Consider the following 19542-nt stretch of genomic DNA (forward strand, 5'->3'; position numbering starts at 1 on the left):
ACGTAAATTTAGGGAAAATAAATACATTTGTCTTTGGACTGCCGAATATCTTGTACACTGTGAGAAGTTTATGCATCAGTCCCAGAGTTTAAAAAGTTTGCTTACCATTGTTCAGGTTATAAATATTGTTTTGTAGCCATGTTGCACATAAAGACACTCAATACATTTCTATAAATTAGCTTTCCTAGTTTTTGTTGTCCTTCCTACCAACCTCTTTTTAAATCTTGGAAACAGAGAGGACCCTGCACATCACCCGTTTTATTTTCATCGGATCCAGGGAAAAAAAGTCCATCACCTCCTTCCCATAGGTTGAGACTTGGCTGAAACAATTATTTTAATTGCCATAATGTTTCAGGGTATCGTTCACCATGGAAAAGAAAAATAGAATTCAATTCTCAGTTAATGGAAGAGTAAGAAATAAAATGGGAAAAGACAGACCATACTAAAAGAGAGCAGATATTGTCGTATCATAAAACATATTGATAATATCTACATGTACCTTTCGTTCAGGAGTGAATTCATAATAGCATTGACCATGATGGGCCCAAGAGATTTTAATAAAAATGGGAATCTTTTGAATTTGCTTTAGGTGAAACAAACCACACCATTTTAGCCTTAGCCCATCTTGGGTACTGCTATAGATGGGGGGCTATTCATTTTGCATATTCAATCAAAATTCAGTCAAGACAAAAGTTTGCAATTGGGGGATGAAAACAACAAGCCCATATCCTGGGAGAATGCATCTAAAACCTGTTCCTTGTGTGAACTGGGCACACCGTTAACATGATTTATTTGTTATTTTAAAGGTGTTGTGGACAGTGAAGACATTCCCCTGAATCTTAGCAGGGAGCTTCTTCAAGAGAGCGCTTTGATCAGGTGAGTAGATTGCAACATCTTTTAGGAATATCACTGGATCATGTGAGAAAGATGGAAAGGATATGGAGATGGTGACATTTTAGTAGAGGCTGTTATTATAAGCAGTCATGGTATGGTGCCATGCAGGTGCTTTGGGGGACTGCATGCCACATCAGAAATATTTTGTCCTGCTAGACCCTGTTGAGAAGATTGATTAGTAGTGGGGTCTTTATATGAATAGTTCCAGGCAATAAGGATTGTTGGCACAAAAGGTATTATTATGATGGCATTAAGGTTATGTGAGGCAGAGGCATGAACTAGCTAACACTGGCATTAAGGCATATTCTGACATGGGCTTAAAGCATACCGATATGGTAGCAGGGAGATGGTGATGAATAGATATCTTTAACGTACTAATGTAGGCATTCAGGCTTCTTGGTGTTCATATATTGAAGCAAAGAGATATCCCCATATCTTCGCTCTCAAAGCTTATCTGGAATAAGTAGGTTTTCAATGTCTTTATGAAGGACAGTAAGCTACTCTGGGTTCGAATAAAGGTTGTAAGCGTGTTCCACAGTTGTGGGGCCAACATAGAAAAGGCTTTGCAGCCAGTTTTGGCATATCTTACTTTGGGGGACATTTAACAGATGAAGTTTGTCTGATCTCAGATTTCTAGTACCTTGCATTTTTGTTACTAGACTTCAGGTGAAGAATTTATCTTTTCCAAAACATAATGCTTATTAAACTTAGCGTCACTTCTCTGGAAGCCAGTGAAGAGATTTACACGTTCCTGTAACTGTATCCCGTTTATCCAGATTGAAAATTGTTATAACTGTTGCAGCGCTTACTAATCGATCAGCATAGCATTCTCTTGCAGGGATAAAAGAAAGGTATGATTTTGGCCCTCGTTTGGGGTTTCTTCTTTTATAAAGTCTCTGGCAAATTACCAGTGATGTAGCATCACACCACCATTGGAAGACTGTCATATGCTCAAATTCACATAATATCTAAATGTGGGTGGATCTGCACACCTGTATTATCTCACTAGTGTAATGAATTGATACAACTATAATCACTGTTAGCGTGCAGTGCTATGGGAGAAAGTACCTGTCCCCCGGGAAAATTGCTTATGTTTGAGTCTAGGGAAAACCCGTGACTGAAAGCAATGCACAGCCTAAAGGCACTAGGCCTACATTTTTTAAACAAAGATTTTGCAATTTATTGAGCAAATTTGTATAATCCAAAGTTCTCAAAAAACTCCAATTTAAATCCTAAATCAAATTTGAACTCAAATGTTAATACATGTCAAAAAGTCTGATCCATTTCTCAGTATTAAAACATACATATCACTTTTTTGTTATCAAATCAAACCTTCATGAACAATTCATAAACAACCCAATGCATTTCGGGTTCATCCCGAACCCTTCATCAGGGGAAATCACGTTTACAAATATCCACATGTATATGTAGTTAAACTTCCGATTACACTGGTGTGTGGCTAAGGATATAATACACGGAGTACACGTTTCGAGTTTTCTATACTCATTTTGGGTGTTAAGTTGTCTTTTGGTGTTTGGGTCTTGTGATGAAGACACATCTCACACTTACTTTTGGATTTTCTCAACTTGGAATTCTCTCACTGAACACTTTCCGGTATTTATGTCGTTTTATAGCATGCAAAAACCCACAGGAATACGAACCATGTTGAATATAATTGCTTTCTTTTGACATTTTATCCCTTTTTCATTGTAACTAAGGCTATTGTATGTCTTCGTTGTAGATTCGCAATCTGACTGACTCCGAGAAGTTTAAGTACATATACATGTGGATATTTGTAATCGTGATTTCCCCTGATGAAGGTTTCGGGATGAACCCGAAATGTATTGGGTTGTTTATGAATTGTTCATGAATGTTTGATTTGATAACCAAAAAGTGATATGTATTTTTTAATACTGAGAAATGGATCAAACTTTTTGACATGTATTAACATTTGAGTTCAAATTTGATTTATGATTTAAATTGGAGTTTTTTGAGAACTTTGGAATATACAAATTTGCTCAATAAATTGTAAAATCTTTGTTTAAAAAATGTAGGCCTAGTGCCTTTAGGCTGTGCATTGCTTTCAGTCACGGGTTTTCTCTAGACTCAAACATAAGCAAATTCACATAATGTCATCTAGGAAACTTGCAACAGTGAGATGCTTTCCCATGCTGGTCATGACAAAAAAAAGATTTAAGAGTCAACATAGGCCTAATATTGGTGAAAAAGAAATGCAAAGTATCCATCTGGAGTAACAGCTGAAATCCTGTTCCCACAGGAATATTTTACTGTGAACATAGAGGAAACCTATAGGAATGTTGAGGTTTATACATTGTCAGAACAAATAAAGCAACATTTCACTAGTTGTAAATAATCCATTGTATTAGGTCAGCGGAAAGAGCAGCATTAGAGAAAAAACATTTTCCAAAAAGCCTTTAAGTTAGCCTCAGACGTTTTAAATGAAAATAACTCTAAATCAATATCAGATGTAGTATCATGAAATCAATTCAAATACAGAATAAGTCGAACTTTCACCAGAGATTATTAAATGGAAATGGCTAATGTTAGAAATACCCTACTTCCGTAATTTGTCTCAACATTCATGTAAGTGTATAATTTTCTGAGTTCATACTTCAAAATTAGTTTTTTACTTTTAATAAACTATAGAATCTCTAGTATTATGCAAAATATCTAGATTGTACCTAGTTTCCACACATGTTTGCACTGTCTTTTCTAAATGGTGCGTTCTAACAAAAATCATTTGAAACACTAGGCCACTTTATTAACAATACAATTTCACAGTAAACATTAATAAACAACATGTCCATAAGAAACTCTGATTAATGCTACTCAGTTATATGTATTAGTTTTGCTTTGTATGTATGTTTTCTTTATATTGCATTTTAAAGCACATGTTTACGGTGCTTCTACTACACTTCTCATTGCCAAAAATCAGTTAACAAACCGATTTCTTAAATCATCATTCACCTTATCATGGAATAAAAAATGTAGGGATCATCTGCATGCGATAACCGTTTAAAACCAAGACTTTTAGCTATAGCTGCAAAGGGTTTTACATATAAATTAAGTTTGGCAAAACAGGTGATCCCTGCACGACTTCATACTTTATTGGACGCATACTAGATTCACAGGACGGTAGTTTGACCCTGTATTTTCTATCCTCTAAAATGATAAGCACCAATTGAGAGCAGGTCCCTTAATGTACAAAATTTGCCTGCTTAGCTAGAGTTTGATGGTCTAACGTGTCAAAGGCGGTGACACCGAGAGTGAACTTTACGAGACATGTGTGATTACCTTTGTACAGTTCTAATCTTGTTATGTTAAAAGTAGCTACTAATGCAGACTGTGTTCCTCCCTTGGTGTAGACCCCATAGCAACTTCATCTAGCATGTGATGTTCTTCTGCAAGTTGGAGAGCTATTGCACTACATGTTTTTCTCACATTGGATGGTAATTACTAGCTTCAACGGGTTCAAGATCAAGCTTCTTTATTATTTGTTTAGCCAATGGGGTTTTTTCTGCATTCAGGGATTATTCCCTCTGGATAGACCACGTGCATTCAACCTCTTTCTGGTTGCATTTATGATTCCAAATGTGTTGCTACTTGTGCAAGGATGATGCAGCAGATTATGCTTGTGTCGATGTGCTATTGTGGATGTGGCGTCTTGACAGGAAATTATGTGTATATTTGACTGAGATTGTGCAAGGCATGCAACCAGCATTGACTATGTTATGCACATGTGATGATAACTCAAAATACAGGGTATACGTGCCATTGGCTGTTGGTTTAGTAGAGTATGCAAAAGGTAACTTCAGCTGTAAAATGATACATGTGTGGCAGTGTTAATGTTTTGTGTGTGTGTGAGCAACAAATGGTAACAGGATTTCTACACAGAAAGGAAAATAATGTGGACATAAACACACTAGGGCGGACAACCTGTATTCAGAGTTTGTTTTGTGCAAGGTGGAATGATGACATACATGTGCATTGAGGACCGTTGAGGTGGGATGCTTTTGGCAATACTCTTCTTTGGTACATTTTGAGGAGGCATCACCTGTCAAGGTCTTTTGAGGGCACTCAGGAAAGTCATCTGGCAGTAATTATGGAGAGATGTACAAACCTCATTCTGTCTTAATAGGGATTTAGTAGGGCTAGATGTTTGGGGTCCAAGGGTGGTCTGTGAACTGCAAAGGAGTTAATTTGCTGGAGGTAGGGTATGGGGGAATGAATTAGTTTGGGAATCTTAAGGTGTTGATGTGTCTGCAGTAGATAGCAGTTAAGGGAAGACAATCACAAAGTCTGATCATCTTTTAGGAATGGAGTGCCATAAGCATGACATAGAGGATTTTAAACTGTTATCTATGGAGAGAAAGAGTACTGTACTAGATGTGGTCTGGTCATTGGGGTGTACTTACCCTGATGACCACTGTGATCACCGGTCTAGTTTGCTGGATAGACTCCTTGGTTCAGTTGAAATTGGCACTCTAGCTACTTCTTGAGATCATGGGGCTCTTGCACTGCTGGTTCATTGAGTGGCACTTGTTTAGAAGAAGCATATATTGATGCCCACTTCAATGGGGCACAGCAAAGGGTCTGGTGGACTCCGCAACATTTGTTGACCCATAGTTAAAAAAGGATATTTGGGTTGTGGATAGAAATGATTGATATTGAGGGGAATGTGTATGGTTGTGGCTACCAAGTTTGAGGATTGATCTGGCAAGGATGCTGGTTATATGAGCAAGGGGGACCTTGGGTTATGATGCAGGAGATCAAGCAACCCATCTTTTTCTTCTTTTCTTAAGTAACTATATTGGGTGATGGTGTCATAATTTTGTAGGCAAACAAAATCACGATTCAGGTAATTTTGGATGTTATTAGACAGAAGACCATCTTTTGCTATTGATTGAGATGTTTGCTTTTTTGGTGACCAATGGAACATAAAGTTTTGTAGTCTAGTCCTGGATTCACAATCGTTTTAAGCATGACAGTTTAAATTGTTAAAAACATTGTAGCACTAAGTCGGAAGACTACCTTTGGAAAAAGCCTCTCTGTCCTTCTCTTTTATGATAGCAATGGGAGAAGGTACCGTCTGTACCTTTTGTAGTTGTGTAACATAAGCAGGCTACATCCAGGCTGAAATTAAATGTTAGTTAGGAAAACGTACATTAAGAAAATTATTTCATTTCAGTTTTCAGGTTTGTGCTTTTTTTTATTTTTTAGCCTGCACAGGGGATTTTTGCAATATCATATACATCATGAGAAGTGGAAGGAACACTTACAAAGGGATGTGGGCGGGCATTTCCTGGCAGTTGGGTTTCAGGCTGTTTCCCCAAAGCTCAGTTGCCCAAAAAACACTAACTGTATTTTTTATCTTAATGTGCAGTGCTCAATTTAGTTGTCAGTAATCTTCGCTTCTAACATTTCTCTTCATCCAGATCATGCTGCTGAGCTTTGAAATAGAAATATTGCTTTTCTCTTTAAGCAACCTGTGTGTCTTTATTTTCTGTTTGCCTTTAAAGGAAGCTCCGAGATGTACTGCAGAAGCGACTGGTAAAGTTCTTTATTGACCAAAGCAAGAAAGACCCAGAGAAATATGCTAAGTTCTTCGAGGACTATGGCTTGTTCATGAGGGAAGGTATTGTAACCACAGCTGAGCAGGATGTGAAGGTGAGCTCAACCGCAAACCCATGCTTGTTCTGAAAATTGCCCCTTTTCTAAAGCAATGAATTGCAGTAAAGAAAATATTTTGATTTTGATGCATGTATATAGCATAATTCGTTCTTGAAGGCTTTATTGCATATGTTTGTGTGGTGGTCAGAACCTGGTTGCAGTTGATATTGCATGTTCAAGTCATGTATTTGTTAGAATGGCGTCTTCCTGTCTGTCGTTGGCACAGTTTGCATTCTGTTGTATTAGGTTTCTTAGTAGCTGCTCGGTGTGTGTGTGTGTGTAGTGATTTTCTTTCTTGGTCATCCCTGCCAGTGAAGATAAATTATAATTCCCCCTGTACGTACATCGAAGTCATGTGCGCTGTCGCAGCTCCAGTTTGCTAATCCACTCAGTAAATATGTTACTTATCCTCTTCCCCATTAAGTGTGGCATTCCACTGTCCAAGCCCAGGTTGTTGGTTAACCCCGGTTCCATATCAGATTGTTCTTGGAGGACATTTTGCTTGCAAGCCTAGGGTCTGTGATACCCTCTCCCTGTCCCTGACTGTAAGTTTGATTTCCGACACCTCTGAGCGTGTTTACTAAAAGGGCATTTAATAGAGAGTTGTGTAAAAAGGCAAAAATATTTAAAGCAATTCTAAACCATTTTCATCATTTTCCCCTCACTCCTTTTCCCCCCTCTTTCTGTAGGAAGATATTGGGAAGCTATTACGATTTGAATCTTCTGCACTACCCCCTGGTCAGTTGACCAGTCTTACAGAGTATGCCAGCCGGATGCAGGCTGGATCTAGGAATATTTATTACCAGTGCTCCCCCACTCGCCAGTTGGCAGAGCACTCGCCATACTTCGAGGCCATGAAGCAGAAGAACACGGAGGTAAGAAAATAGATCACTGTGAATTTGAAAGCATGACTAGAAGGATCACAGAATAGGCAAGGGACATTAAAGTGTCATAATATAATGCAGATGGCTCCTGCACAGGAATAACTGCATTCATCAAGGATACTTTGTTGGGAAAGGATTGCAAATCAAACAGACAAATCATATAAGGAAGCAGTTTCAACAGCATACACCTCAACTGAATAAAGTGGGGATGGAATGTAAATTCATTTTTGAAAAGAGCAGGAGCAATTCCTACATTACATACTCAGCTTGAACAGTGATCTAGAGCCTGGGTACATTTATGTTTCTTGCACAAACAATAAGGTTAATGTCCACATCTTCTTGATGATAATTTCTCTTTTAATATTCAAGCCACACCGCGCCAGCCGACACGTGTTTCGTCAAAGCATATGTCACTTTGACTCTTCGGGGCTTCCTTCTATTCTAGGCGTGTGTAGTATATCCACTGGACCGGTGATAATTCCAACCCGGTTCGGGTATATTCTGTTCGTTCTGTTCGTTCTGTCGCTCGTTTCACCCAGGTATTCACTGTATCATGAACAGGACTTGTGTCCGACCGTATGGTTTGGGGGGCAGGACAGGAATCTCTCTCTCTGTGAGGAATCTCACTTTCTATGCGCACAATCCCATTCGTGATTAGCGGCAAGTTCAAGTATCGGAACAATCTGCCGTCGAGCCTCCTGTCATGCCAAGCCGCGATTCCGGCGTCTGTGATCAATGGCGGATTGTGCGCATAGAAAGAGAGATTCCTCACAGAGAGAGAGATTCCTGTCCTGCCCCCCCAAACCATACGGTCGGACACAAGTCCTGTTCATGATACAGTGAATACCTGGGTGAAACGAGCGACAGAACGAACAGAACAATCAGAATATACCCGAACCGGGTTGGAATTATCACCGGTCCAGTGAATATACTACACACACCTAGAATAGAAGGAAGCCCTGAAGAGTCAAAGTGACATATGCTTTGACGAAACACGTGTCGGCTGGCGCGGTGTGGCTTGAATATTAAAAGAGAAATTATCATCAAGAAGATGTGGACATTAACCTTATTGTTTGTGCAAGAAATATAAATGTACCCATCACATGTATGAACCTATTGTGTGTGCATAAAAATTGTTCTCAAATTCAGGTTGTGTTAACAACATCCCCAAAGGGGTTGGGAGGGTCACCCCTTTCCTGACCACTACCAAAAAAAGAACGAGCCCTACAGGCAGTAATCAGAAATATAGCAGAGCGCAATCAGTCCCTAGAACAAGAACCCTGCCCTTTGTATGTAGTGATCTAGAGCCTGTCTTTAAAATGGGAGCAAAGAAATGGAGACTGGGCAGTCTTCATAGGCACACCAAAAACATGCATGCGCTCATCCATTGAAGAGGCATTTCTGTAACATATGACCAGATGGAGGCAGTGCCACACATATCCCACAGCTGTGTGTGTGTGTGTGTGTGTGTGTGTGTGTGTGTGTGTGTGTGTGTGTGTGTGTGTGTGTGTGTGTGTGTGTGTGTGTGTGTGTGTGTCTGTGTCTGAGTCTGATGTATACAGTATAACATTAATCAAGGTGCACCAGTGCCTCACATAAATCCAAATGTTTTTGAGTTTTGAAAGAGCAGTCTGATATTTCGGAGCATGGAAAGATGAAAATTGTTGCTCTTGACTCTTCATTGAGTGGTGCAGCACGAGTGACGTAGGTGTAGAAAATAGCCTCTCTGTTTTTTATGTTCTGTGATGTGGCTCTGGGCAATTCCATGTCTTAAAACAAATCAAATTGGCAGGATTTGGTAGACTCACAAGCACTAGTACCTTAGTTACAGCTCTCTTTGTACATATTAAGATAATTGTTTTCAAATCTTGAGATTCTATCAATTAATATTCATTCCTTCAATTTCAGATACCTTCTGATTGAAATATATGCTTTAGGACTTCTCATTTGGCCAGATGTAGTGTAGTCCATGTAGGAAAGTGTCCCTTTTTGACATGGCCACTCCCACTTTTTTGCCTGGTATTTGATGCAATTTTGACAAAAGTGCACGGGTTTCCTTGTATCCAGGTTCCCAGTGCCAGATCTTTCCCTAAAACTGTACAATCATTCCCCCAATTGGCAATATCTTTTTCACCCCATTAAGTCCCTAGTAAACGGTACCCCTGGTACCTAGGGCAGAGTGACTAAAGAGGGTCCCTAAGGGCTGCAGCATATATTGTGTCCCCCTAAGGGACACCTCACCACACTTGTGCAAACTGTCATTGCAGATTGTGTGGCATGGTGCAGAGAAAAGTGAAGACATAACAACATGGCACGCCTCCTGTGTGCCATGCCTGCAGACACTGCAGGTAATATAAGTGAATCACCCCTACAGTCCTAAGACAGAATGCATTATATTACATGTGAGGACATATCTGCATGAGCATATATACCCCTGTGATGTCCATGTTGACTCTTGGACACTGCCATTGAACAGATAATGCCATCTTGAGTTTATATACTGGGCACTGGTGATTAGGAGTTCCCTGCCTACATGATGGTTTCACTGAAACTAAAGATGTTTGGTATTAATAACCTCACACTGATTCCGGTGATGGATTTGTTAATGCATGCACCCAGAGGGCACCTTAGAGGTGCCCCTTGAAAACCTACCAATCTCTAGTGTATTGGCTGACTGTTGTAGACCAGCCTGCCACCACAGATAGGTTTATGGCCCTCTGCAGGTCAGAGCTCATGCTTTTGCAGGGCAGAACAATGTCTTCTCCGGCCAAAGGTGTGCCACCTCTTCCAAGTAGGATGGCTAAGCAAGGCTGGATGCTTCAAAGGCCTCTGCCGACTTTGATATGCAAATCAGGCTTTCTCCAGACGGGAAATGCCACCCTCTGCCCAGGCCCATTTGGCAACACGACAGACGGGAATATTAGCTAGTCAGGGGGTGTGTTCCTAATAAGTCCACCACAGACTGGTTTCTGACCCCCAGCAAGTAAGAGCCCACGGTCTCTGAAGGCAAAAACAATGCCTGCTCCGGCCAGAGGTGTAATGACCTCCTCCAAGCAGGATGGCTAAGTAATCAGGATATCAAGGCTGGATGCTTCAAAGGCCTCTGCTGCCTTTTATATGTGACCCAGGCTTCCCCAGAACAGGGAAAAGGCCACCCTCTGCCCCAGGCAACTTGACACCAGGATGGTTGGGAAAATGAGCTAGTCAGGAGGCGTGTTCCCCATCAGGCTAGTTCGACCCATAAGGTGGGCTATCTGATGTGAACATGCAAACTAGAACTCCACCATCCTGTTTGGAGTAGCTCCTCTACTGTTTGGAGTAGAGGAGCTACTCCCCTGCCGTCCGCAGGCACGGGAGAAGCAAAGTACAGTTGACAGCGTTGCAGCTCCTCGGCCAGCCCAACACAGTAGGTGCCCTGTAAGAGGTACTTGTGCTCCAGCAGGTCAGATCTTTCCCCCCACCGAGTAAGAGGACATCAGAATCGACCGGAGCCACACAGCACCAATACCCAGGGTACGGGACCCTTTGCAGCAAACAAACCTTGTGTGAGCCCAATCCAGACTCCCACTGCACCAAGACCTAGCAGTCATCTAGGAACGTCCTCACCGCAGAGACCCACTTCCAGAGTTGCCCAGCTGTCATCATTTCTGCACCCTCAGCGGGGGAGACTGACAACCGCAACAGCCTTTAACGCACCGAGACCAGCCGACCTATGTACTCTGCACCTGAGCCCCCTAGCCCGGGTACCCAAGAATTTACTGTGTTTTCTGGCTCCCAAGACCCTAGTGAACTGAGCTCCTTGTTGGGAGCTCCTGGACTGGTTCCCAACTCCCGCTCTGCAGCCTGTTTTTAGATGGCCCTCCTTTCCGCCAGCGTAGCACACAGCTGCCAACCTGACTAACACCTCTGTACCTGGATGCCCAGGACAGGTAATGAGTAACTGCTGATGGTATTTTGACCTTGGCCCCCTTCGACTTTAAGTCCTGAAGGAGACCCCCGGAAACCGATCGTAAATAATTGTATGCAACATATGCCTTTTTTTCTCATAGAAAAACATTGTTGCGGAAGGGCGCATTTAAGTGAGCATTTTACTTACCTGTAAAAATGGATATTTTAAAAAGTACTTACTTGATAACGAAGTTCTTGGTATCAAAATGTATATAAAAATACAACTTATGTTTCTAAATTGGTCTCAGATTTTTTCTTGTGTGTATCTCATTTATTGCCTCTGTGTTTACAACAAATGCTTAGCAGTGAGGATGAGGAGTCCACCGATTCTCCTGCTGACAGCACCCCTACTTCGAGTACCTCTGGTAGTACCCCAAATGAAATAAAAGAGGAAGATCCTGATCTTCAAAAACTAGATAGTAGAATAGCTGTGGCGACTAAAATCTCATTAATTGAAAAAGAGAGTGCTGAGATGGGCCTAGGGTCCATCTCTAGTGGCAGAAAAATCTTGAATAGGGAGAAAGATGAAGCTTTTGACCCTAAAACCCCCAACAGGATTGTCCCCAAATATGTAGAAGGTGGTGGTATCATCAAGTTGTTTACAGCCTTTGAGAGGGCTTGTAAGATGAGGAAACTAAGCCAGAAGTACTCTGCGAGCTGTTTTCAGGAAAGTGTAGGTATAGACTCCTGACACTTAATGAGAAAGATTCTGATTCCTATGACCTCATGAAGGAAGGATACCCTAATTGAGAGCTTTGGAGTCACCACTGAGAAGTACAGAATTGGGCTCAGGAAGTGTCCCAAAACATTGAGCCAACTCTGGGTAGATTTTGTTGATTTCTCAGTCGAAATGCTAGGTTGCTGGTTAAAAGGTAATTAGGTGCAAGACTGTTATGGGGTTTATAATCTTATTATGAAAGAGCATCTGTTCAGTAACTGTGTGTTCGAGGCATATGAGCTGCAGATCACACACTATGCATAGATTGCCATCTGGTGTTGGGCCCAGATGTTTGCAGTTTGTTATTGTCTTGGAAAGTCTTTGGAAGTCACGAGATAGGGGACTCCTCCTTTAGACAATAGTGCGCATGGGCATCGACTCCATCTTCAGATTGTTTTTTTCCGCCATCGGGCTCGGATGTGTTCCACGCGTTCCAGTTCGGTATCGTTACCGAGTTAACTTTCGACACACAATCCTTCCCCAATTCTTCGGTATTGTCTCAATCGCGTTTCCCTTTCGACGCGCATCTCCACAAACTTCTACTTTGGTTGCAGTCATTGATGCAGGCCTTCAGGCCTAGCTGCGCCATCAGGCCTTCGTGGCTCATGGAAAGGACTAATTTCAAGAAATGTCCTCAATGTGGAGCCAAGTTTCCACACGCTGATCTGCATGAGATGTGTAACCTCTGCCTTTCACCTGAACACAAGGCCAAATACTGTCCGACTTGTGCCTCTTTCCGCTCCAAGAAAACCATCGGAGATCGTCGAGCTCGAAGAAGCATGGCTCGATCAATGACATCAATACCGGACGACATCTTCCAGGAAGGCATTGATGTACTGGAGCAGATGGAAGAAGGCACCTTCAGTGGCTCCAACGCGGATGAATCCGACTTCGAAGACATCACCCATGAGGCAACGGGTCGTAAGTACTGATGTCGACCCCCACCCCTCACCTACCCATCACCTATCCATCCAAAGGCTTTGGTTTCACCTTCGGGCCATGGTGCACACCATGACAAAACTTCCCACGCCCCGCCTTCCGGCTCGGCGAAGAAGTCTACATTTAAGCCTTCAGGCCACTCGGGACCAAGTCAGCCTTCCGTCTGTGCCAAAACTTCATCCTCGGCACCGACCAAAGAGAAACCAAAAGACAAACTATTGTCTTCTTCAGCGCCGAAGCCCGGTTCCGCACCGGCACATTCGGCACCGAAACCAAAAGACACTCAAACTTTGGATCTGAAAAAATTCTCGGAACCAAAGAAGCCACTGGTTCCGAAACACACATCGGAACCAAAAAAACAACTGGTTCCAAAAACACCCGGCCCCTCCGATCCCCAAAAATCATCGTAGCCAACCAAGCAACCGTTCCAAAGACTCCAACCAAACCTTCGGAACCCACAAAAACTCCTCAGGCCAAAACAAAGGAGCATATAATTACTCCAAAGACTGTACCACATAAGCATTCGGACCCGAAAAAATCGGCATCGAAACACCATGCTTCGGAGGAACTGCTTTTTGAACCTGATCCTACACAAAAAACTCTTGAAATAGACCCGGAAACAGGTCATTTTAGGATTAGTCCTTCCAACAAAAGAAAAATTGACAAACCTACCCCATCTCCACTTCCCTTAAAGAAAAGAGACATTGCCACCTCTACTTTAGGGATCTCTTCTCCACAATACATTTCTCCTGTTCCATCTCCAGGACCAATACAGTCTCCTCCACCTCCAGATACTGACGATACCACTGGTGACGAAGGAGATAATGAAGCAGACAATGAACCTCCACAAGAGCCTATTCATTACATCCCAAATGATCCATGGGAAAATTATGGCACACCAGATGTTCCTGATGTACCACAGGAGGATGTCTATCCATCTAGACCATCCCCTCCAGAAGACACTATAGGTTTCACTCCGCTAGTACACAGGGCTGCACAGTACCACAAGGTAAACTTACATACAGACCCCATAAAGGAAGACTTCCTCATGGACACTTTTACAACATCCCAAAGGTCCACCTCTATTCTACCAATGCTAAAAGGGGTAATTAAACAAGCTCCTGAAGTCTTTAAAGACCAAGTTAGAGCTAGAGTCATTAACCCTAGAATAGAAAAGTAGTACAAGGCTGCCACAACTGACCCTACATACATTAGGGGACACCTTCCACTAGATTCCTTAGTTGTTTCCAACGCCAGGAAAAGGGCCAACTCTCAAACATCAGGTGATGCTCCACCTCTTTACAAAGAATCAAAATTATTGGACGCATCTGCCAAAAGAACATCGTCACAAGCAGCCAACATATGGACGATTGCCAACACACAGGCTTTACTAGCCAGATACGATAGGGTGCACTATGATGAGCTAGAGACCATACTACAACACCTTCCAGACGAATCTTTACTAGCCAGATACGATAGGGTGCACTATGATGAGCTAGAGACCATACTACACCTTTCAGACGAATTTAAATCAAAAGCCCACGATCTTATACAAGAAGGTAAAATAATAACTAATACCTCCATTCGCTGTGCTCTAGAAGCCGCAGATACAGCCTCCCGAGCCATAAATACCAGTGTCCTTTTACGCAGACATGCCTGGCTAAGGATATCCGGGTTTAAACGAGGTTCAGACTACCATACTGAACCAACCCTTTGACGAAGAACACTTATTTGGACCTGCAGTGGATTCATCTTTGGAAAAGATGAAAAAAGACACTGACACCGCCAAATCAATGGGAGCCTTGCAATCGCAAGCTCCCAGAAGTTCCTTTCGTCGCTCCTCTTATAGGGGCGCCTCTAGAGGCTTCAATACAGATAACGCCTCCACTTCATATAAAAGTCCCACACAAACCTCATCTACCAGAGGTTATTACAGAGGAGGTCACAGGGGCAATAACAGCAAAGGTAGGGGCAAAACTACCAATACTCGTAGGTCACCACCCAAAACAATGACTTCCCATCGCTCCCCCTGGACTATTCTACTCCAGTCGGGGGACGATTAACCCAGTTCCTACCTGTCTGGAACAATATCACCACAGACATGTGGGTGAGACAAATTATCCAATCTGATTATTGCCTGGAATTCACTGCCACTCCCCTAATATACCACCCAAACAGCGTCCAATGTCAACAGAACATTTAACGCTTTTAAAACAAGAAGTGCTTTCCCTACTGCACAAACATGCTATAGAGCCAGTTCCCCTTCAGCATCAAAACAGGAGTTTACTCCCTCTACTTTCTGATTCCAAAGAAGGATGGGACCCTGAGGCCCATCTTAGACCTCAGACCATTAAACATATACATACAATCAGACCATTTCTGCATGGTCACTCTTCAAATCCTTCCCCTACTCAAACAAAGCGATTTCCTTGCCACTTTAGATCTCAAGGACGCCTACTTCCATATTCCCATTCACCCTGCTCACAGGAAATATCTTCGTTTTGTAGTGGATGTGGTGCACTATCAATTCAAAGGTCTCTCATTCGGAGTTACCACAGCACCCAGAGTATTCACAAAATGTCTAGCAGTGGTAGCAGCCCATTTAAGAAGAGAACCGATTCATGTCTTCCCATACTTGGTCGACTGGCTCATAAAAGCCACGTCACACACACACACACACCACAATCCAACTACTGCACGACTTATGGTTCACAATAAATCACCCAAAGTCTCACCTCCACCCATCCCAGAACCAACAATATTTAGGTGCCACAATAGACACCTCAAAAGGCCTTGCTTATCCCAATCCAGCCAGGATAGCAAGCATGCAAGCCCTTATGACAAAGTTCCAACCGCAACACTCGCTACCAGCTCGAGTGTTTATGCAACTAATAGGGATGATGGCCTCTTGCATATTCATTGTACCTCACGCAAGACTCCAGATGCGCCCCTTACAGGAATGCTTAGTACATCAGTGGAACCAAGCTCAAGATCAATTAACAGATCTGGTGTTGGTGGACGGCCGCACATATCACACCCAAAGACTTTCCAAAGGGCAGCCGTTCCTAGAGCCAGTTCCACAAATCGTGTTAACAGCAGACGCATCAGTCACCGGCTGGGGAGCTCATCTACTACATCACATCATACAGGGCAGGTGGACACCACTGCAAAAGCTACTCCACATCAATCACTTGGAGGTACTAGCAATATTTCTGGCATTAAAAGCATTCCAGAAACACGTATCAAACAAAGCTGTTTTAGTCCGGACAGATAATATAACAGCAATGTATTATCTACAGAAACAAGGGGGAACACACTCTCTGCAGCTCTCTCAACTAGTACTGAGCATAAGGAGATGGGCAATTCCTCAAAACATATTCCTCTTAGCCCAACATCTTCCAGGAATAAGGAATCAGATGGCAGATCTGTTAAGTCGTCAAAGACAACAGATCCACGAGTGGGAACTTCATCCACAAGTCCTTCAACCATTTTTCCAAATGTGGGGGCATCCAGACATAGATCTCTTCGCCACACATTTAAACACAAAATGCCCAAGCTTCGCTGACAGATATCCACACCCATTTCCAAAGGCAATGCGATATAGATGAATTGGCCAGGCAAATTTGCCTACGCTTTTCCGCCTCTCCCACTCATTCCACTAGTGGTACGCAAGCTACAACAACAGTCACTAACACTGATCCTAGTTGCTCCAACATGGGCCAGACAACCATGGTACACAACCTTGCTGTAGCGATCAGTAGTTCTCCACCAAAAACTACATCTCTCTCACAAGTGTTAACCCAGAACCATGGAGAGATCACATGCCCAGATCCAGCACAGCTCATTCTAACAATCTGGCTCCTGAAATCCTAGAGTTTGGGTACCTAAATCTTCCACCTGCTTCTATAAATGTAATCAAAGAAGCTAGACGCCCCACCACTAGAGCCTGCTATGCAGCCAAGTGGAAAAGATGTGTGATATACTGTACCAATAACACAATCAATTCTCTAAATGCGCCTATCCAAAACATCATATGTTACCTACTACATCTTCAAAAGTGTAATCTAGCTTACACATCAATCAGGTTACATCTCGCTGCCATAGCAGCCTACCTGCAAAATAGACAACATCTCTCATTATTCAGAGTACCTGCCATTAAAGCATTCATGGAATGTCTCAAAAGAATAATTCCTCCCAGGGTTCCACCCTCTCCCGTATGGAATCTAAACATCGTCCTTACTAGGTTAATGGGTCCTCCATTTGAACCTCCACATAAATGTGAGCTACAATTTCCTAGATGGAAAGTTGCTTTCCTTGTAGCTATCACATGTCTCAGAAGAGTCAGTGAGCTACAGGCACTAACTATTCAAGAACCATTTTTAAACTCCATCATTTTTTTGTCAAATCTGTTTTTATTGATTTAAGTTTACACTTAGTCATAACAGGCATCTCATGTATAAGCTTACAATCCTACTTAAGGTTGCTCGCCAACACATGAATGTGTGGCCACATTAGTTTCGCATGCATTCGAGCTTTACTTTGAGTGAAACAAGGAGTGCTCGCGCAGGAGATATCTTTACTGCAGCCAAATAGTCATGATGCAATCTCTGAGGTTACAATATAAAAGCAGTGCATTTACCTCCTGGCATCTTGTGTGGTCCATTGCTGACCATTCACCTCGATCCTTGAAACAGATGGTTTACTTATAAAACAACGGAACAATAACAGTGGCAGCATAAACTGTGTATACATACTCAACTCCCTATCCCCTCTCCTCATTCCCCACATCCCGCCCCTGGGACCCCTTAGGCGCTCCGCAGCTATGACCGCATAAGTGTGATTGCATTTGTGCCAAGGTAAAGTGTTATCGGACTATCCCGTCAGTGTATCGGCCTGTGGCATGCCTTCGCCTGTGTGGTCAGCATGGATAAATTACTTACCTGTAATCCTAGTTCTCTTCCAGGCGTATCCTCATCAAAGTCATAAGCACTGAATATTCCCGCCCATGTGCGGGACCCCGGAAACAATATAAAAATATATATGTAAAAAACACATATATCTCGCTCCACATATATGTATGTACATGTATAATTTTTCTCACACCAATGCAGCTCCAAAACTGAGGCTAAAACAATGTAAACACATATACATGTACTGCAATTAGAAAGGAAACAAAAAACACATTAGGTCAAATAACTCTTGAACTTTGTGTTTTAATGAGTAAAACCACTCATAAATCCTGAAAATTGCTTATAAATAGACATTGTTAGCCCTCAGGCTGCATTGTAAAACAATAGCATAGAAAATGAAACCATGTTCAACAAAAACTGGCACCGTGCCTTTAAGGCAGCCATGACCCCAGGCTTCCCATCATGCCTCAGGGGTGACAGTTAGGTCAGTTGTTCTTTGCATAACCCTGAAGACAGGGCTCAAACATAAGATTGTAATAGTACCGTATCTCATTTACCTGGGGAGGCGGGTGGGTTGCTTATGACTTTGATGAGGATACCCCTGGAAGAGAACTAGGATTACAGGTAAGTAACTTATCCTTCTCTTCCAGGGGATCCTCATCAATAGTCATAAGCACTGAATAGAATAGCAAGCCCATCAACCACCTGCAGGTAAATGAGAAGTACATGACCCAACCATATCATAACAGCCAAAAACTCAGCTGTTAAACAGATTCCTCAGGGAGGCCTGGCCTACCTGGGTATCTGCTCTTGTGTCCGAATCTAGACAGTAATGTCTGGTAAATGTATGGACAGACCTCCAGGTCGCCGCTTTACAAATCTCAGACATTGGCACATTCTGTAGATAAGCTGCTGTGTCAGCCCTACCTCTAGTAGAATGTGCTCTAGGGGTAAACCCCAGAGGTTTTTGCGTCAGCAAGCTTGATACACAAGACGATCCATCTGGAATGGAACGTTTCGATGCCGCATGACCATTTCTGATCGATCCATAGTTAATAAACAACTGATCAGAATGTCGAATCGACTTGGACCTGTCCAAATAGAACTTTAAAACCCTTTTCAGGTCCAAAGAGTGCAAAGCCCTCTCAGCTGGAGTAGAGGGATTGGGAAAGAAAGTGGGCAGAGAGATCGACTGATTGACATGAAAATCTGACACCACTTTCGGCAGGAAAGAAGGGTGCGTTCTCAGCACTACTCTATTCAAATGAAACACAGTATATGGTTCCTTGGTACAGAGGGCCTGAATCTCGCTCACCATGCAGGCTGACGTAATCGCTACCAAAAAAGTCGCTTTCCAGGAAATATGCTGTAAAGTAGCTTTATGAATGGGCTCAAAAGGAGGGCCCATCAACTTTGATAGTACTAGATTCAGCTCCCAGGCAGGAGAAGGAGGACGTACAGGAGGGTACACCTTTTTCAGACCCTGCAGAAAATCTTTTACTGCTGGCAACTGGAAGAAAGAGGTTTGTGAAGGTGATCGCCTATAAGCAGTTATAGC

General features: G+C 42.5%; 1 protein-coding gene across 1 annotated transcript in view; it reads left to right on the plus strand.

The window, feature by feature from the left end:
- Positions 1 to 19542, plus strand: part of TRAP1 (TNF receptor associated protein 1) — a 283860-nt gene that overhangs the window by 161531 nt on the left and 102787 nt on the right. The window contains exons 11-13 of the mRNA XM_086941396.1: positions 807 to 876; positions 6435 to 6582; positions 7275 to 7460. Coding sequence (XP_086797522.1) covers positions 807 to 876; positions 6435 to 6582; positions 7275 to 7460 — 404 coding nt within the window. The remainder of the gene's footprint in view (positions 1 to 806; positions 877 to 6434; positions 6583 to 7274; positions 7461 to 19542) is intronic.

Source organism: Lissotriton vulgaris, chromosome 10, assembly GCF_964263255.1.
Source record: "Lissotriton vulgaris chromosome 10, aLisVul1.2, whole genome shotgun sequence".
In the NCBI taxonomy this organism is placed as follows: domain Eukaryota; kingdom Metazoa; phylum Chordata; class Amphibia; order Caudata; family Salamandridae; genus Lissotriton; species Lissotriton vulgaris.